The sequence below is a fragment of the Chrysemys picta genome, chromosome 22, assembly GCF_011386835.1.
Source record: "Chrysemys picta bellii isolate R12L10 chromosome 22, ASM1138683v2, whole genome shotgun sequence".
Classification (NCBI taxonomy): Eukaryota; Metazoa; Chordata; order Testudines; family Emydidae; genus Chrysemys; species Chrysemys picta.
Window position 1 is genome coordinate 20335205 of NC_088812.1, and position 16142 is coordinate 20351346.

The window sequence follows — 16142 nt, forward strand, 5'->3', positions numbered from 1 at the left end:
CTCCTTGCACCGCTTTGGGATCCCAAATAAACTTTGTTTGCTTCTCCCCCTGGTGTGTTTATTGGCGCGAAGCACACCGGGCAACGGACCCGCTGTTGCTTTGCCTCGGGCACTCTGTGCTGGCAACAACCTGAGCTGAAAAGACCGAGGGAAGGAAGGCACTTTCAACAACAGAATATAAAGAACAGACAGCATAACCAGCAACCAATTTTCCCTCAGAATTTTGCAAACAGGAACCATCCACAAAATAAATAAGGGCAGGATTCTGCAAAGGCACATCAGTGAGATTTTCCCTTGGGCGGGTAAGAAGAGAAGTAACAGGCCTTGTCTACACTACGAGAGTAGTTCGATTTTACTTGCATCGAATTTTTGTAATCGATATTGCAAAGTCGAACGTGTGTGTCCACACTAAGGACAGTAATTCGACTTTGTGCGTCCACACTAACGGAGAAAGCGTCGACATTCGAAGCGGTGCACTGTGGTCAGCTATCCCACAGTTCCCGCAGTCCCCTCTGCCCATTGGAATTCTGGGTGTAGCCGGCAATGCCTTCTGGGTAACAAAATGAGTCGAGGGTGCTTTTGGGAAACTGTCGTCATCCGTCCATCACTCCCGCCCTCCCTCCCTGAAAGCGCCGGCGGGAAAACAGTTCGCGCGCTTTTCCAGTCATTGACAGCGCGGACGCCACTGTACTCCGAGCATGGAGCCCGCTGCGACCATCGCTGCAGTTGTGGCCGCTCTCAACGTCTCGCAGCTTATCATAAAGGTTTCCCTGAGGCAGGTGCAGAAAAGTCAGGCGAGGAGGCTACGGCATCGCGGTGATGTCCTGAAGTCTGAGAGTAGCACAGACCTGTCAGAAAGCAGGGGACCCAGCGCCGAGGACATCACAGTGGCAATGGGTCATGTTGATGCCGTGGAACGGCGATTCTGGGCACGGGAAACAAGCACTGAGTGGTGGGACCGCATAGTGCTGCAGGTCTGGGATGAATCCCAGTGGCTGCGAAACTTTCGCATGCGGAAGGGAACTTTCCTGGAACTTTGTGAGTTGCTGTCCCCTGCCCTGAAGCGCAGTGACACCCGGTTGCGAGCTGCACTGAGTGTACAGAAGCGAGTGGCCATAGCCCTCTGGAAGCTTGCAACGCCAGACAGCTACCGGTCAGTCGCGAACCAGTTTGGGGTGGGCAAATCTACCGTGGGGGTTGTTGTGATGCAAGTAGCGAAGGCAATCGTTGATGTACTGCTGCCAAAGGTAGTGACCCTGGGAAACGTAGAGGCGATCATAGATGGTTTCGCAGCGATGGGATTCCCAAACTGCGGTGGGGCCATAGATGGAACTCACATCCCTATCCTGGCACCGGACCACCAGGCCACCCAGTACATTAACCGAAAGGGCTACTTTTCCATGGTGCTGCAAGCACTGGTGGACCACAGGGGACGTTTTACCAACATCTACGTGGGATGGCCAGGCAAGGTTCATGACGCTCGTGTTTTCAGGAACTCTGGTCTGTTTAGACGGCTGCAACAAGGTATTTACTTCCCGGACCACAAAATAACTGTTGGGGATGTGGAGATGCCTATAGTCATCCTCGGGGACCCAGCCTACCCGCTAATGCCCTGGCTCATGAAGCCCTATACTGGCGCCCTGGACACTGAAAAAGAACTCTTCAACTACCGGCTGAGCAAGTGCAGAATGGTGGTGGAGTGTGCTTTTGGCCGTCTCAAGGGGAGATGGAGAAGCTTACTGACTCGCTGTGATCTCAGCGAAACCAATATCCCCATTGTTATAGCAGCTTGCTGTGTGCTCCACAATCTCTGTGAGAGCAAGGGGGAGACCTTTATGGCGGGGTGGGAGGTTGAGGAAAATAGCCTGGCTGGTGATTACTCACAGCCAGACAGCCGGGCGATTAGAAGAGACCAGCGGGAAGCGCTGTGCATCCGGGAGGCTTTGAAAGCAAAGTTCCTGAGTGAGCAGGGTAACCTGTGACTTTATAGTTTGTGTACTGAGAAGCTAAACCTGCCCCCGTTTCTTTACCCAGGTAATGTTGACTATCCTATCCAGTTACATACCCCCTTCACCCCCCCTCCAACACACGTGTCGAAATAAAAATAGTTCTACTTTGTTAAAGCACACCGTTTTCTTTAATACTGTTTTCGCGGGAATTTTTTAAAACTGGGACGCAGACTGTGGTGCGGAGCGGGTGTAGTGTTGTGACGCGAATGCAGCTTCTAAACTCAAGGATTGACAGGCTCCGCTGCGGTGGGATGCTTGTTTCAACGGAGCCTGTCACCCCTCCTGATCGGGACTGTGTGTATGGGGGGTCTATTTGACTTTGTGGCAGGGGGAGGACGGTTACAGATCCCCTGCTGTGTGGCTCTGTGATCCTGCCTAAGGACCGGCGCTCAAGATCTGTAACTGCCCTCCCCCGCCACAAAGTCACAGAGCAACCCCCCCCCCCAACATAACATGAAAACAACCTCCCAGACTAACCGGGGTAACTAGTCACTGCAATACTGCACTGTGTATGTGCCCTGCTGCTGTGCCTGCCCCCGACTATGTACCCTGCCAAAGGAGACTGTCCTGTCCAATTACCAACCCCCTTTCCCCTCCTCCTCCAAAAGAACATGATTGAAACAGTAGTTAACAGAAACGAATTTTTTATTATCAACTACACATGGCATTGGGAGGTGAAACTTGGACGTGGGCTTCTGTCAGGCGGGAAGGAAAGAACTTTTCAAATTTTGGGAAATGAGAGCCTTCTGCTACTAGAGCTCTCTGCAGGGGTGGAGTGAGACTTAGCAGGGACTCTGCCGCCTCTCCTTCTTTGCACTTTGGGTGAGGTGGGTATGGGACTTGGTGGCGGGGGATGGCGGTTACAGATGGACTGCAGCGGGGCTCTGTCCTCCTGCCTCCGTTCCTGCAGAACATCCACAAGGCGCCGGAGTGTGTCCGTTTGCTCCCTCAGTAGTCCAAGCAGCGTTTGAGTCGCCTGCTGGTCTTCCTGCCGCCACCTCTCCTCCCGATCCATGTTGGCTTGGTGCATTCGGGTCAAGTTCTCCCGCCACTGGGTCTGCTGTGCTGCCTGGGCTTGGGAACAGGCCATAAGCTCAGAGAACATGTCCTCCCGTGTCCTCTTCTTCCTACGCCTAATCCGCGCTAGCCTCTGGGAGTGTGATTCCAGGCTAGGTTGTGAGACAGTCGCAGACGGGGCTGTGGAAATGGGAAAAAGGGAGTGAATTCCTAAGAAAGATAAATGTAGTTGTGAACAAAGAACATAGTCTTTCTCTGTGAACAAGACCATGCACAGCACCTTTCACATGCGCACTCAGCACAAGGTCGAATTCTCGGCCTTCGCATTCAGTGCCTGGGGTCTTGAACAGCACATTTGAGAAGCGAGGCAGCACAACGGAATTTCTGTTGCAGGCAGACATGGTAAGCCGTACACTTGTGGCAGTTTAAAACTTTTATATTACCACTGGCCTCATTTCACATTTAAATCAATGTCAGTCCCTGCTGCCAGCAATCCGGCAAGCGGGAACTCTGCCCCTGTCCCACCCCCTCGCGGCTGTCCCCGGGAACGATCCCTTTCGGCTGCCCCTCTCCCGCCTCCACCGCGTGGCTGCAAACCAGCGGTTACAGTTCTGTAAAGGAATGGGAAAGCAGTCCCAACACTAACATTCCCCTACCTAATTAAAAGCAGGTCACCATGGCCGACATCACCCTGATGAGGATCTCCGAGAGCGACAAAGAGAGAATGCTCCGGGAAAGCCTCCAAAGACCAGGGCCGTATGCCGCCCTGCTGTGCAGAGCAATGATCCCGGAGTACTTGATAATCTCGTGGCGCGGCAACGTGTCGTACTTCGGAGGACCCAATAAGGCCGCTCTCCCCAAGAACCTCATGCAACGGCTTTCAAGTTACCTCCAGGAGAGCTTCATCGAGATGTCCCAGGAGGATTACTGCTCTATCCCCGGACACATAGACCGCATTTTACTGTAGCTGCAGTAGCAGGGAATAAACAGTAGAGCGGCTTGTGCAGGACAATCACTGAAAACCGGACATTGCTAGATTTCTTTTCAAAACTTGCACTGCCCCTTACTAAACCGTTAAGCGCCTAGGGCACACTAATCATGAACAACCCATTCTTTTAATTGTTAATATTCCTGTTTTGTTAAAAATAAATGTTTAGATGTTTACAACACTTACTGGCTGATCCTTCACCAGATTCTGTGTCCGGGGTAACGGCTCGGGACGCTTCGTAGGGGATCTCTGTAAGGGTGATGAAGAGATCCTGGCTGTCGGGGAAATCAGCGTTGTGAGAGCTGCCGACTGCCTCGCCCTCCTCATCTCCTTCCTCATCTTCCCCGTCCCCTAACATGTCCGAGGAACCGGCCGTGGACAGTATCCCATCCTCAGAGTCCACGGTCACTGGTGGGGTAGTGGTGGCGGCCGCACCGAGGATGGAATGCAGTGCCTCGTAGAAACGGGATGTCTGGGGATGGGATCCGGAGCGTCCGTTTGCCTCTTTGGTCTTCTGGTAGCCTTGTCTCAGCTCCTTGATTTTCACGCGGCACTGCGTTGCATCCTGGCTGTATCCTCTCTCTGCCATGTCTTTAGAGATCTTCTCGTAGATCTTTGCATTCCTTCTTTTGGATCGCAGCTCAGAAAGCACGGACTCATCGCCCCACACAGCGATGAGATCCAAGACTTCCCGATCAGTCCATGCTGGGGCTCTCTTTCTATTCACAGACTGCACGGCCATCACTGCTGGAGAGCTCTGCATCGTTGCCAGTGCTGCTGTGCTCGCCACGATGTCCAGACAGGAAATGAGATTCAAACTGGCCAGACAGGAAAAGGAATTCCAATTCAAATTTTCCCGGGGCTTTTCCTGTGTGGCTGGTCAGAGCATCCGAGCTCGCACTGCTGTCCAGAGCGTCAACAGAGTGGTGCACTGTGGGATAGCTCCCGGAGCTATTAGCGTCGATTTCCATCCACACCTAGCCTAATTCGACATGGCCATGTCGAATTTAGCGCTACTCCCCTCGTCGGGGAGGAGTACAGAAGTCGAATTAAAGAGACCTCTATGTCGAACTAAATAGCATCGCAGTGTGGACGGGTGCAGGGTTAATTCGATGTAACGGCGCTAACTTCGACATAAACGCCTAGTGTAGACCAGGCCACAGACACACAATCATGAGGCTCTCCATCCTGAGGCACCGGTAACAGGGAAGCAGGGTTCAGAATGGGGCAACGGGCCAAGGTAATATGAAACAAAGATAGCAGAATAAGCTCATACTTGGTAAGTCGAGAAGTAGGCAAATGCTGCCTCTTAGATTTGAGCAAAAGAGCTGCTACAGCATGAGGCACCGAGACTGTTAAGGATGAGCCCAAAACAATGGATTCAGATAATTGTACAGCTAAGGCAGTTGCAGCAACTGCATGAAGGCAGGGTGGAAAGCCAGTTGCCACTGGATCCAGCGCAGAGCTATAATAAGCAAGTGGACGGTGTTTATCCCCAGGTTTTTGTGTTAACACAGCCAAAGCAAATCCATTGCGCTCATGACAGAAAAGAATAAATGGTTTAGCATAATCAGAGAGTCCAAGAGCTTGTTTAATAGTTACAAAGGCTTGTTCTGCCTCCTGGGACCACAAGAGTGGCTCAGGGGTGTCTGTTTTAGTTAAATCCTGAAGTGGTTTGATGATTGTTGCATAACCCAAAATCCACTGCCTGCAATATCCAGTCATGCCAAGGAAGGTTCGCATTTGAGAGATAGTAACAAGCCTAGGCATTTTAGAATAGCTGTAATACGAGAATCTGACAAATGACGAGAGCCAGATGAAATATCATGACCTAGGTAATGTACTCTAGGTTGGCACAACTGAAGCTTTTCCCAGGAGGCCTTTTAAAGCAAGAGCAGTTAAAAGAACCACAGTATCAGTTTTACAAGATTCAAAGGAAGGAGACGCAAGCAAAAGATCATCCACATATTGTATGAGAACAAGTATCACGGGGTAGCCATGTTAGTCTGTATCTACAAAAACAACAAGAAGTCTGGTGGCACCTTAAAGATTAACAGATTTATTTGGGCATAAGCTTTCGTGGGTAAAAACCTCACTTCTTCAGATGCATAGAGTGAAAGTTACAGATGCAGGCATTATATACTGACACATGGAGAGAAGGGAGTTACTTCGCAAGTGGAGAACCAGTGTTGACAGGGCCAATTCAATCAGGGTGGATGTAGTCCACTCCCAATAATAGATGAGGAGGTGTCAATTCCAGGAGAGGAAAAGCTGCTTCTGTAATGAACCAGCCACTCCCAGTCCCTATTCAAGCCCAGATTAATAGTGTTAAATTTGCAAATGAATTTTAGTTCTGCTGTTTCTCTTTGAAGTCTGTTTCTGAAGTTTTTTTGTTCAATGATAGTGACTTTTAAATCTGTAATAAAATGACCAGGGAGATTGAAGTGTTCACTTACTGGCTTTTGTATGTTACCATTCCTGATGTCCGATTTGTGTCCATTTATTCTTTTGCGGAGGGACTGTCCGGTTTGGCTAATGTACATAGCAGAGGGGCATTGCTGGCACATGATGGCATATATAACATTAGTAGATGTGCAGGTGAATGAGCCCTTGATGGTGTGGCTGATGTGGTTGGGTCCTCTGATGGTGTCGCCAGAGTAGATATGGGGACAGAGTAGGCAACGAGGTTTGCTACAGGGATTGGTTCCTGGGTTGGTGTTTCTGTAGTGTGGTGTGTAGTTGCTGGTGAGTATTTGCTTCAGGTTGGGGGGTTGTCTGTAAGCGAGGACTGGCCTGCCTCCCAAGGTCTGTGAGAGTGAGGGATCATTTTCCAGGATAGGTTGTAGATCATGGATAATGCGCTGGAGAGGTTTTAGCTGGGGGCTGTATGTGATGGCCAGTGGTGTTCTGTTATTGTCCTTGTTGGGCTTGTCCAGTAGTAGGTGATTTCTGGGTACCCATCTTGCTCTGTCAATCTGTTTCCTCACTTCCCCAGATGGGTATTGTAGTTTTAAGAATGCTTGATAAAGATCTTGTAGGTGTTTGTCTCTATCTGAGGGGTTGGAGCAAATTCAGTTGTATCTTAGGGCTTGGCTGTAGACAATGGATCGTGTGATGTGTCTTGGATGGAAGCTGGAGGCATGTAGGTACGTATAGCGGTCAGTAGGTTTCCGGTATAGGGTGGTGTTTATGTGACCATCACTTATTTGCACTGTAGTGTCCAGGAAGTGGATCTCTTGTGTGGACTGGTCCAGGCTGAGGTTGATGGTGGGGTGGAAATTGTTGAAGTCCAGGTGGAATTCTTCAAGGGCCTCCTTTCCGTGGGTCCATATGATGAAGATGTCATCAATGTAGCACAAGTAGAGGAGGGGCACTAGGGGACAAGAGCTGAGGAAGCATTGTTCTAAGTCAGCCATAAAAATGTTGGCATACTGTGGGGCCATGCGGGTACCCATAGCAGTGCCACTGACTTGAAGGTATAAGTTGTCCCCCAATCTGAAGTGGTTGTGGGTGAGGATAAAGTCACAAAGCTCAGCCACCAGGCGTGCTGTAGCCTCATCAGGGATGCTGTTCCTGACAGCTTGTAGTCCATCCTCATGTGGAATATTGGTGTAAAGTGCTTCTACATCCATGGTGGCCAGGATGGTGTTTTCAGGAAGAACACCAATACATTGTAGTTTCCTCAGAAAGTCGGTGGTGTCTCGAAGATAGCTGGGAGTGCTGGTAGCGTAGGGTCTGAGGAGAGAGTCCAAATAGCCAGATAATCCTGCTGTAAGAGTGCCAATGCCTGAGATGATGGGGCGTCCAGGGTTTCCGGGTTTATGGATCTTGGGTAGCAGATAGAATACTCCTGGTCGGGGTTCTGGGGGTGTGTCCATGTAGATTTGTTCCCGTACTGTAGCTGGGAATTTCTTGAGCAGATGGTGTAGTTTCTTTTGGTATTCCTCAGTGGGATCAGAGGATAGTGGCCTGTAGAATGTGGTCTTGGAGAGTTGCCTGGCAGCCTCCTGTTCATAATCCGACCTTTTCATTATGACTACAGCACCTCCTTTGTTGGCCCCTTTGATGATAATGTCAGAGTTGTTTCTGAGGCTGTGGATGGCATTGTGTTCTGTACGGCTGAGGTTATGGGACAAGTGATGTTGTTTGTCCACAATTTCACCCTGTGCACGTCTGCGGAAACACTCTATGTAGAGGTCCAGTCTGTCATTTCGACTGTCAGGAGGAGTCCACGCAGAGTCCTTCTTCTTGTAGTGTTGGTAGGAGGGTTCCTGTGGGTCAGTGCACTGTTCAGTGGTGCATTGAAAATATTCCTTGAGTCGGAGATGACAAAAGTAGGCTTCCAGATCACCGCAGAACAGATTTTCCTGGAAAGACCACATCATTCAGATCCTTTTTCAGGATCTGAGAAAACAGGGAGGGTGATTCCGTATACCCTTGAGGTAACCGAGTCCAGGTATATTGGCGTCCCTTGTAGGTAAAGGCCGAGATCATCCTCAGGAAATGTGTCTGCGGCAGAGAACATTCCTTCTGGAGAGGAAACCCAACCACTATCCTATCTTCCTCAAGGGTCGGGGGCTGTTCCCGATGCCACCAGCACTACCACCTTGTCCCCCATCTCTAACCAGAGTCACCAGAGCCAGTCATCAGTAGTCCAGGCTCCCTTAAGACAACTGCCTGGGAATGGGAATAATTTGGTAATTGTGCATGCCCCTTGGACACCGGGCGATCTTAGAAATCTGGTCAAGGAATTCCCTAATATGAGGGAGGAGCCAGAAAAATTTAGAGAAGAACTCCAGACAGTGATTCAGTGTTATAATCCATGTTTATCTTTGTTCAGCTTTCTTTTCTATTCCCATTCACCCCGATAGCCAATATTTATTTGGGGCCAGGTATTCTGGGGTCCCACACAGAGTCCAGGTTCAGTCTTTCACCTGCTTGGCAAAACCAAAATCTGTCACCTGGAGCCGAAACACAGAGAGGGGATTCAGCCCAGAGGCTGTGACAGCAGGAGGGGAAGGGGAGGGAGCAGATGATTGATGTATTCTGGCCGTGTTACATTTCTGGGGGTGTCTTCGCTTTGGGAAGGGGATGGCAGCAGAGAGAGACTTGGGCAGGGAGAAGATCACTGCAGGGAGCCAGGAGCTAGCACTGGGATAGGGAAGGAAAGGAGTGGGAGAGGGGCAACAGCATCACCTTGATGTGGCACTGCTGGTCTATCAGGAGATTCTCTGGCTTCAGGTCTCGGTAGATGAGATCCAGCGCGTGCAGATACTCAAAGGTCAGGACGATCTGAGCAGCGTAGAACCTGGTGTGAGGTTCACTGCAATGAGGTGGGAGGAGAACGTGGGCATCCTGGGTCAGATCCGCCCCCTCTCAGCCAGCCCAGCACCCTCGGCCCCCTGCCGCCCCCACCTTCACCTTCCTTATAGATCCCAGACTCCATCTACCCTGGCAACCCCAGGCAAAATGCCCCAACACTTCTAGGCCTGGTGGCCCCATCTGCCCTAGCCAGACCACTAGCCCTAGCACACACGTCCCACCCATCATTGCTAGACCCCTGACTCCATCCAGCCTGGCAACCCGGGGCAAGCCCCTCCCAGACCAGCATCTCCCCCCTAGCCTCAACACACACACCCATGGACTCCCAGCTCCTTCCAGCCTGACTCCATCTAGCCCTGGCATCCCTGGCCACTGACTGTGGCTAGTGCTGGCAGAAGACCTCAGCAGCCCTCCCCATGGAGAATCCCTTCTTGACCAACCCAGCTGGGGAACAGGTCACACCCTGCAGCATGAGGATCAAAGCCAGCATCGCTGCAGATGCTGCTAGTGGATAAAAGGTCTAGTTCTCTACTGAACTAAATCCCAAATTTACATTGTGGAAACAGAGGCACAGAGTGATTCTCCCCTCTTCCCACAAGGAGTGAATGGCAGAAGCAGGAATAGAATACAGGAGTCCCGACTCCCAGTCCCTCTGCTCTAAGTGCTAGATCCCACTCTCCTCCCTGAGCCAGGGAGACAACCTAGGAGTCAATCTGCCACCCAGCTCTAACCAGTAGCGACACTGTCCCCAACATCAGCTCCCGTGGCAACGCTCACCTGAACCTCCCAATCCGCCGTAGGTGGGAGAACATCTCCCCGCCCGGGATGTATTCCATCACCATGTACAGATTGGAGTTATCCTAGAAGGAAATGCAGCAGCCACGGAGTGCAAAGGACAGAGCCACTCTGACCCCCCGTCAGCGCCTGCGACACCGGGATGAAACTGCTCACCACACCCCTGCTCCTTTATTAGCCCCATCCCTTTCCGGCGCTAACGCCACATGCCTCAAGGGAGCGTGATGCACTGGTCTGGCTTCCACATAGCATACAATGCAGTACACCCTCTGTCTGGGAGATAACAGCCTACTACTGCGGCCAGCTGCTGCTGTTATTCCTTTAGCTCAAGGGCCAGAGGGGCTGCGCTGTGGTGCCGAAGGTCCCAGGCTCACACCTGCAGTGGAAGTTGCTGCACAGACGCGGCTGGGGAACAGACTCACTAATGAGAGGGCGCGAGCTTTATTTGCTTGGAGTATTTAGTGCTAGAGCCCTAGAAAATCCAACCGCTCCCCATACCTCTGGTCTAGGGGCAGGGACCGGCAGGCCCAAGAGGGATTTCCCAGCTGTGACATCTACGATCAAAGGGGAAACCCAACCTGCCGCCAAGTCGGACACCCCAAAGCAGCAGAAGCAGGAAGTGAAACTTCTCAAAAGCAGAGTGTGAAATTGACCAGGCTGGCTTCATCCTCCCTCAAGGCTGCAAAGTCAAAGAGCAGCCTCCGAAGTAAGTCCGCTGAGCCCAAAAAAGCCATTCCACTAGTGAGACCCTACCTGGCTCGGTGGTAAGAACATGACCACTAAGCACCCGCGCACGTGCCAGCGGAGACCACTGCCCCTGCCCTCGAGCCCAGGGTCAATTTCCAGCTAGCCCTGGAGAGAGGGTCCAGGCGGGGCATGGGCTGAGCACCCCATGCTGTACGGTCGGAGGCCTTTTTCTGCAGCCAGATTAGGAGAGCAGGAGCCAAGAAGCAGAATGTCACATCCTCACATTCCAGCTAAATTATATCAGAACAATGGAATACCGGGCTGGTAAGAAGGCTCCTGTCCTAATAGTGCCCAGCATCACCAGGCAAAGAAACAGATCTTAGGATGCTCAAAGGAATCACTTAGCAGCAGTGTGGGTGTGAAATCTCTACTTCTTGACTGTTTTCCATTGCTGGTCCCCACTTCTCTATTGTTTATCTGTCTGCTTCTTTGATTGTTTCTGTTACATAACTAATTTTGCCAGGTGTACATCAGCTAAAGTGGTGGTGTACGACTGGGTAAAGAATTGTTTCACACTACGTTACGATTGGTCAAAGAATTATTTTGTAATACTTCAGTAAAATGATTGGTTAAAGTAGAGCTAAGCAGGACTCAAGTTTCACTATATGAACTGGGTCTAAAAGGAAGATCTTGGGAACCAGCTCCAGGACACAGCCCAAGACCAGAGCTGCGAGACCTCAACACACTGCCAATGACACCGGACAGAAGCTGGAGTCCCAGGACAACCTGATTCTGACTGGCCAGCAGGGAAAGTTCGTCAGCCTTATTGGGAGTGATGGGCATTGTATGAGTAGTGTGTGTATTCTGTTCTGGTAACTGTGACAAAGTGGGGGGTTTCTTGGTTTTTCCTTGTTTTTTTCCAATGGTTTGCATGTAGCGGGGGTGGGACTCAGTTTCCCTGGGTGTTACTGCTTTAACGAGGTGATGGGAGAGGGAGTTTGTTGTTACAGAGGACAAACGACAGAACTTGGGACCCCAGCCTATGGCCTGGAGAATGGATACCCCAGCAACTGGTGACCTGGTGACCAGGAGGCCCAGCTCGGGAGTCACAGCTGGTTCTGGCCAGTGGGAAGACAATGGGCTGTGAGGAGAGGACCCCATCACCTGACCAGGCGGTTCCAGCCACAGGGGGCCAGAGGACGGCTGAGAGGAGAGAAGGCCCAGGGGACCCTGTTTACCAGGACAGAAGACAAAGGACATAGGGGGACTTGGGAGAGGTGATATCAGATGCCCAGGTGGGAAGCAGGGGGGCTTGGGACTGGAAAGAGAGAGCAGACAGAGCCCACCTGGATGCAGGCGAGATGTGGATGTGTTGTGCTGAGGGAGGCCAGGCCTGAGGGCCCTGAGAGTTTCCTTTGCTGTGTTCAGACGCTCAATAAACCTCCTGTTTTACACTGGCCGAGAGTCGCTCTGGTCTAGAGAACAGGGTTGCATTATTCCCTCTGGGAGGGGAGGCCCCGGGGGATCCAGAGCAAGTGGACTCCCTGAGGAGGCCCACGGTGAGAGACAGGTGTGCTAAGGCTCAGAGAGGTGCGGTTCCAGGAGGTGGAAGGGCTTAACCCCTGAGAGAGACTGGACCCCCGAGAAGGGCTGTCACACTGAAGGGGGTTCCCCCAGGGACTGCACGGGACCAAGAGTGGGCAAAACCTGTGAGTCCATGACAGTAACTGTTAATAAACAGAGGTTAAGGATATTTCTGTGTGAGGCTCTTTCACTGGAAAAGACCCTGCAAACCCGCAGAGTGTGAGGTGACGCCCTGAGCCCACAGAAGGGTGAGGCTAGGTGCCTAAATTAAGAGGGTTACGCCTTGAGCCCCAGCAGCAGGGTAAAGGTGGTGCCCTAGAGCGTAAGGGGAACAATGCCTGAACCCTGCTGTCTCTAAGGGGAAGAAAGGAAGCTCAGCCTTGGCAGGACGGCCCGTCATTGGTCTCCCTGCTCAGGCAGTTCTGGTCTGCGTGACATGAGCCTTCCTGACCCTCTACCAACTAAACAGGCCCCAACACCCTAGTGGTATCTTGATGGGGCCCAGTCAGCACGTACCAGGCCAGACTCCTAGCTCAGAGAGGTAAATCCAGAGCAGTCGCATTGATTTCAACTAAATTCTCCCACATTTACACCCGCGGATTCAGCTATTTATTTTACGCTGTCGTAGGAGAATTGACTGGCTCTGCGAGACAGCCTGTGTAACAGCAGCCACTGGCCCCACTGCTACTGTGTCACCCGAGAGCTACACGGCACGGAGCAGGGGTGACATTTCCATTGAAGCAGCTTCTGCAGACAAGGGGCCAGGGATCAAAGCTATTTAACGCTAGAACAATGAGGGGCCCCAAGAAAACGACTCCGCCAGCACTGCCTGCTGCTAACATGCCCATCACCCTAGCCTCCAGGCTCCCGCAGGGGCTGCGATTTATCCTGCAGCCTTCTCTGAGCTGACGACTCTTCGTTGCTACAACCCACTAACCTCAGGCTGACAGACAGGAGACAGATCTCCCTTCAGAGCCAGCCCCTCTTTAATCAGGCCAGCCACAGGGAGTGCTGTGGAGCTCAAAGGCACAACTATCTTTGCTCTCCCCCCTACACACAGTGTGTAGCTCACAGGCCCCAAGATCCAGGTTCAGGGAAGAGGGTCCAAGCCCCATCACCGGGGCCTGAGTTTTAGCTTTCACAGAAACTCCATCAGGAGGAAACGATCCCACATGATGGTTCCAAAGTCTCCACAAAGCCAACTGTGCATGACATTAGGCCTTCTTCTGAGACTCCCCCCCAAGCCAGACCTCATGCCCGAGGGGCCAGAGCATGGGAGCCGGAAACTGAAACTGACTAGGAACGAAAGCAAAACTGACTGGGTTGGAGGGGGGCGGAAGTATCACTGTTCAAAACCTGGAGTCCAAAGCAAAACAGAAGAGACTGAAAAGGGGGAATGATTTTTCTTAGCTCCAAACCTGATCCCAGATGTCATGCCAGGAACATTTGTTCTCAAGATACAAGAAACACAGACTGTGCCCTTCGACCCCTTCAGCACAGCTTTGGTTTTAAATAGGAAACGAATCAAGGGGATTGTGGGAGTCGGGGGGGGGGGGGGGGGGAGAAACAGTCGAGGGCCAGGCTGGCAAGCAAAGGATACCTACCTTGAAAGAATATTCTAGCTTGATGAGTAATGGAAAGTTGACGGCCTGGAGGATCCGTTTCTCGTTGAGGGTGTCCTCAATTTGTTTGAGCTTCACTAGCTGGAAGAGAAAAGGAAATAGCAAGATCAGATCTTCCTCTGCTGGCGCAGCACCCCCTGCGCCTCCCATGCACTCCCCTCTCCTGCATCCCCACGCAGGGTTCAGCTCCAAATCCCTCCCCCACACTGGGGATTCCACGGCCCCCCAGGTCAGATCTCCGCAGCAGCCCCCAGCGTCTCACCTTCTGTTTATCCAGGATCTTCATGGCATAGTGATTCCCGGTCTTTTTGTGTTTCACCAGCATCACCCTCCCAAATGAGCCTGTGCCCAGGGTCTTGATTCGATCAAACTGATCCAAACTGGCTGTGTTCTGGAAGGGGAAAACAAACCTGATGGGGGGCCAGACTGGTCCTGGGGGCATCAGGAAGGAACCCACTGTGGGATTTGCACTGCAAGACTGGAGGGGTCTCTAATGACCAAAAGGGGGTCAGAGCTTCGGTTTTAATAGCTCACCAGAAATGCAACCCCTCCAGGGTCAGCACTGACTGTGACAAGAGAGCGCCCCTTACTGAGCCCCCCACTGCCTGCAGCGCAGCACCCCCTAGCAACGCACTCGGATTGTTCTTGAGAACATTAATTTGAAGAAGTAGATGTCACATTTCACCACCAGAGGGCGCCAAAGGAAACTGCTACATTTTCAATGAGACACAGGCAAGGCATTCCCTGCTCCTTGGGCAGAACCAAAATCCAGTTCCAGACAGGCGACCCGCCCAGCTCCATTCAGTGGGGACTGGTGCGTTAGAGGCGGGGGAGCGGCTGGGAGTCAGGACTCCTGGGTTCTAGCCCTCGGTCTGTGAGGAGAGGGAGTGAAGTGTAGTGAAGTGTAGTGGTCAGAGGGCAGGAGAATAGGAGTCAAAAGATCACCACCAACTTCCTATACCCTTGACCAAGTCCCTTTCCCCTTCTGGGCCTCAGTTTCCCCATCTGTGTCATGGTGTTAATGACACAGGGTATGTGGGAGGACTAGCAAAGTGACAGTGCTGCAGAACCACCCTGGGCGGGATTTCCAGTGGGGACAGACCCAGGGCTGACCCCAAAAGCTTTTCCGGCACTGACAAACTGGGTCACTGCGCTCAAGTGCAGGCAGCAAATGGAGGCCCTTTGAACAGGGTCCCTGTTAGCACAACCCCCCTGGGAGCCAATCTGGGGCTCGGCTGGACGACCACGCTGGGGCCTTGGGAGGAGGATGGGGGAGGGGGAGACAGGCTGGATCAGGTTGAGTCCCACATGGTTAGTGTCCCCCTCCCCCAGCAGAGTGGAGTTGAACCTACAGAGTTCTTGGCACTTCAGTTACCAAAGGGCAAATTGGGGATTGGGGCAGGGGGGGAAGAAGAGCACTCAGCCCCGCCCCCCAGGAGCAAAAATAACCCCAGACCCTCAGCGGAGACTGTGTGGCAAGGTGGCTCAGTGATGGGGAAAGAGATCCAGGGGGTGATTGCAGAGTAATCAGCCTGGGGCTACAGAGACCTTGATTGGGGGGGGGGGTGGAGTGATCTGGGTTGGGGGCACAGTACCTGGGAGGGGTTCTCCCATTTCTTGAGGAAGTCTCCTTTGGCTTTGGCTAGGAACTCCTCCATTGTAAGGGAAACAGAAAGGGAGCAGCGTGAGGAGTCAGGAGGGGTGGGGCACCCAGTCTGGTGGACAGACCTCTGCTTTCAGCTCCCCCCCTTCCCCCCCCCCCCCCCGCTCAGCGAAGAGGCATGCAGTCACAAAGGGGGCAGGGATTTTAAGCGTATGAGCGGAATGGCGGTGCCTGATTGGCTACAAAGGGTGGCTCAGCTGGGGATTGGCTAGAGAGAGGTCCATGTGGGGGCGTTCCCGCAACACCCCCACCCCCGGGCCTGCCGCTGGACACACCGAACAGCACTGTCAGGGAGGGCTAATGCAGCCCCCAGCGCCTACAAAAGGGGGGGCACTTGTGCCTCTACCCCCCTGCTGAACATACCACCCTAATCCTCTGCCCCAGCCCTGAGCCCCGTCCTGCATCATGAACCCCTCATCCTCAGACCCACAACCTCACCCCTGCACCCCCTCCTA

The 16142-nt window shown here is 52.5% G+C and overlaps 2 protein-coding genes across 3 annotated transcripts; both read right to left on the bottom strand.

Moving 5' to 3' along the window:
* Positions 1–2636: 2636 nt before the first annotated feature.
* Positions 2637–10890, bottom strand: LOC135977125 (cAMP-dependent protein kinase catalytic subunit alpha-like). Of its 2 annotated transcripts, XM_065576271.1 has the most exons (3): positions 10114–10890; positions 9211–9337; positions 2637–3206 (listed from the first exon to the last, which is right to left on the bottom strand). In XM_065576271.1, the coding sequence occupies exons 1-3, from the start codon at positions 10176–10178 to the stop codon at positions 3153–3155; spliced, it is 246 nt and encodes an 81-aa protein (XP_065432343.1). In that variant the 5' UTR covers positions 10179–10890; the 3' UTR covers positions 2637–3152. The 2 variants fall into 2 exon arrangements, with proteins under 2 accessions (XP_065432343.1, XP_065432342.1); XM_065576270.1 differs by lacking the exons at positions 9211–9337; positions 10114–10890 and adding an exon at positions 4201–5127.
* Positions 10891–12678: 1788 nt separating this feature from the next.
* On the bottom strand, positions 12679–15682 carry LOC101940748 (cAMP-dependent protein kinase catalytic subunit alpha-like). The gene is made up of 4 exons (XM_065576494.1): positions 15620–15682; positions 14287–14415; positions 13971–14105; positions 12679–12717 (listed from the first exon to the last, which is right to left on the bottom strand). Exons 1-4 carry the CDS (start codon positions 15680–15682, stop codon positions 12679–12681), a joined length of 366 nt encoding a protein of 121 aa, XP_065432566.1.
* Positions 15683–16142: the final 460 nt, after the last annotated feature.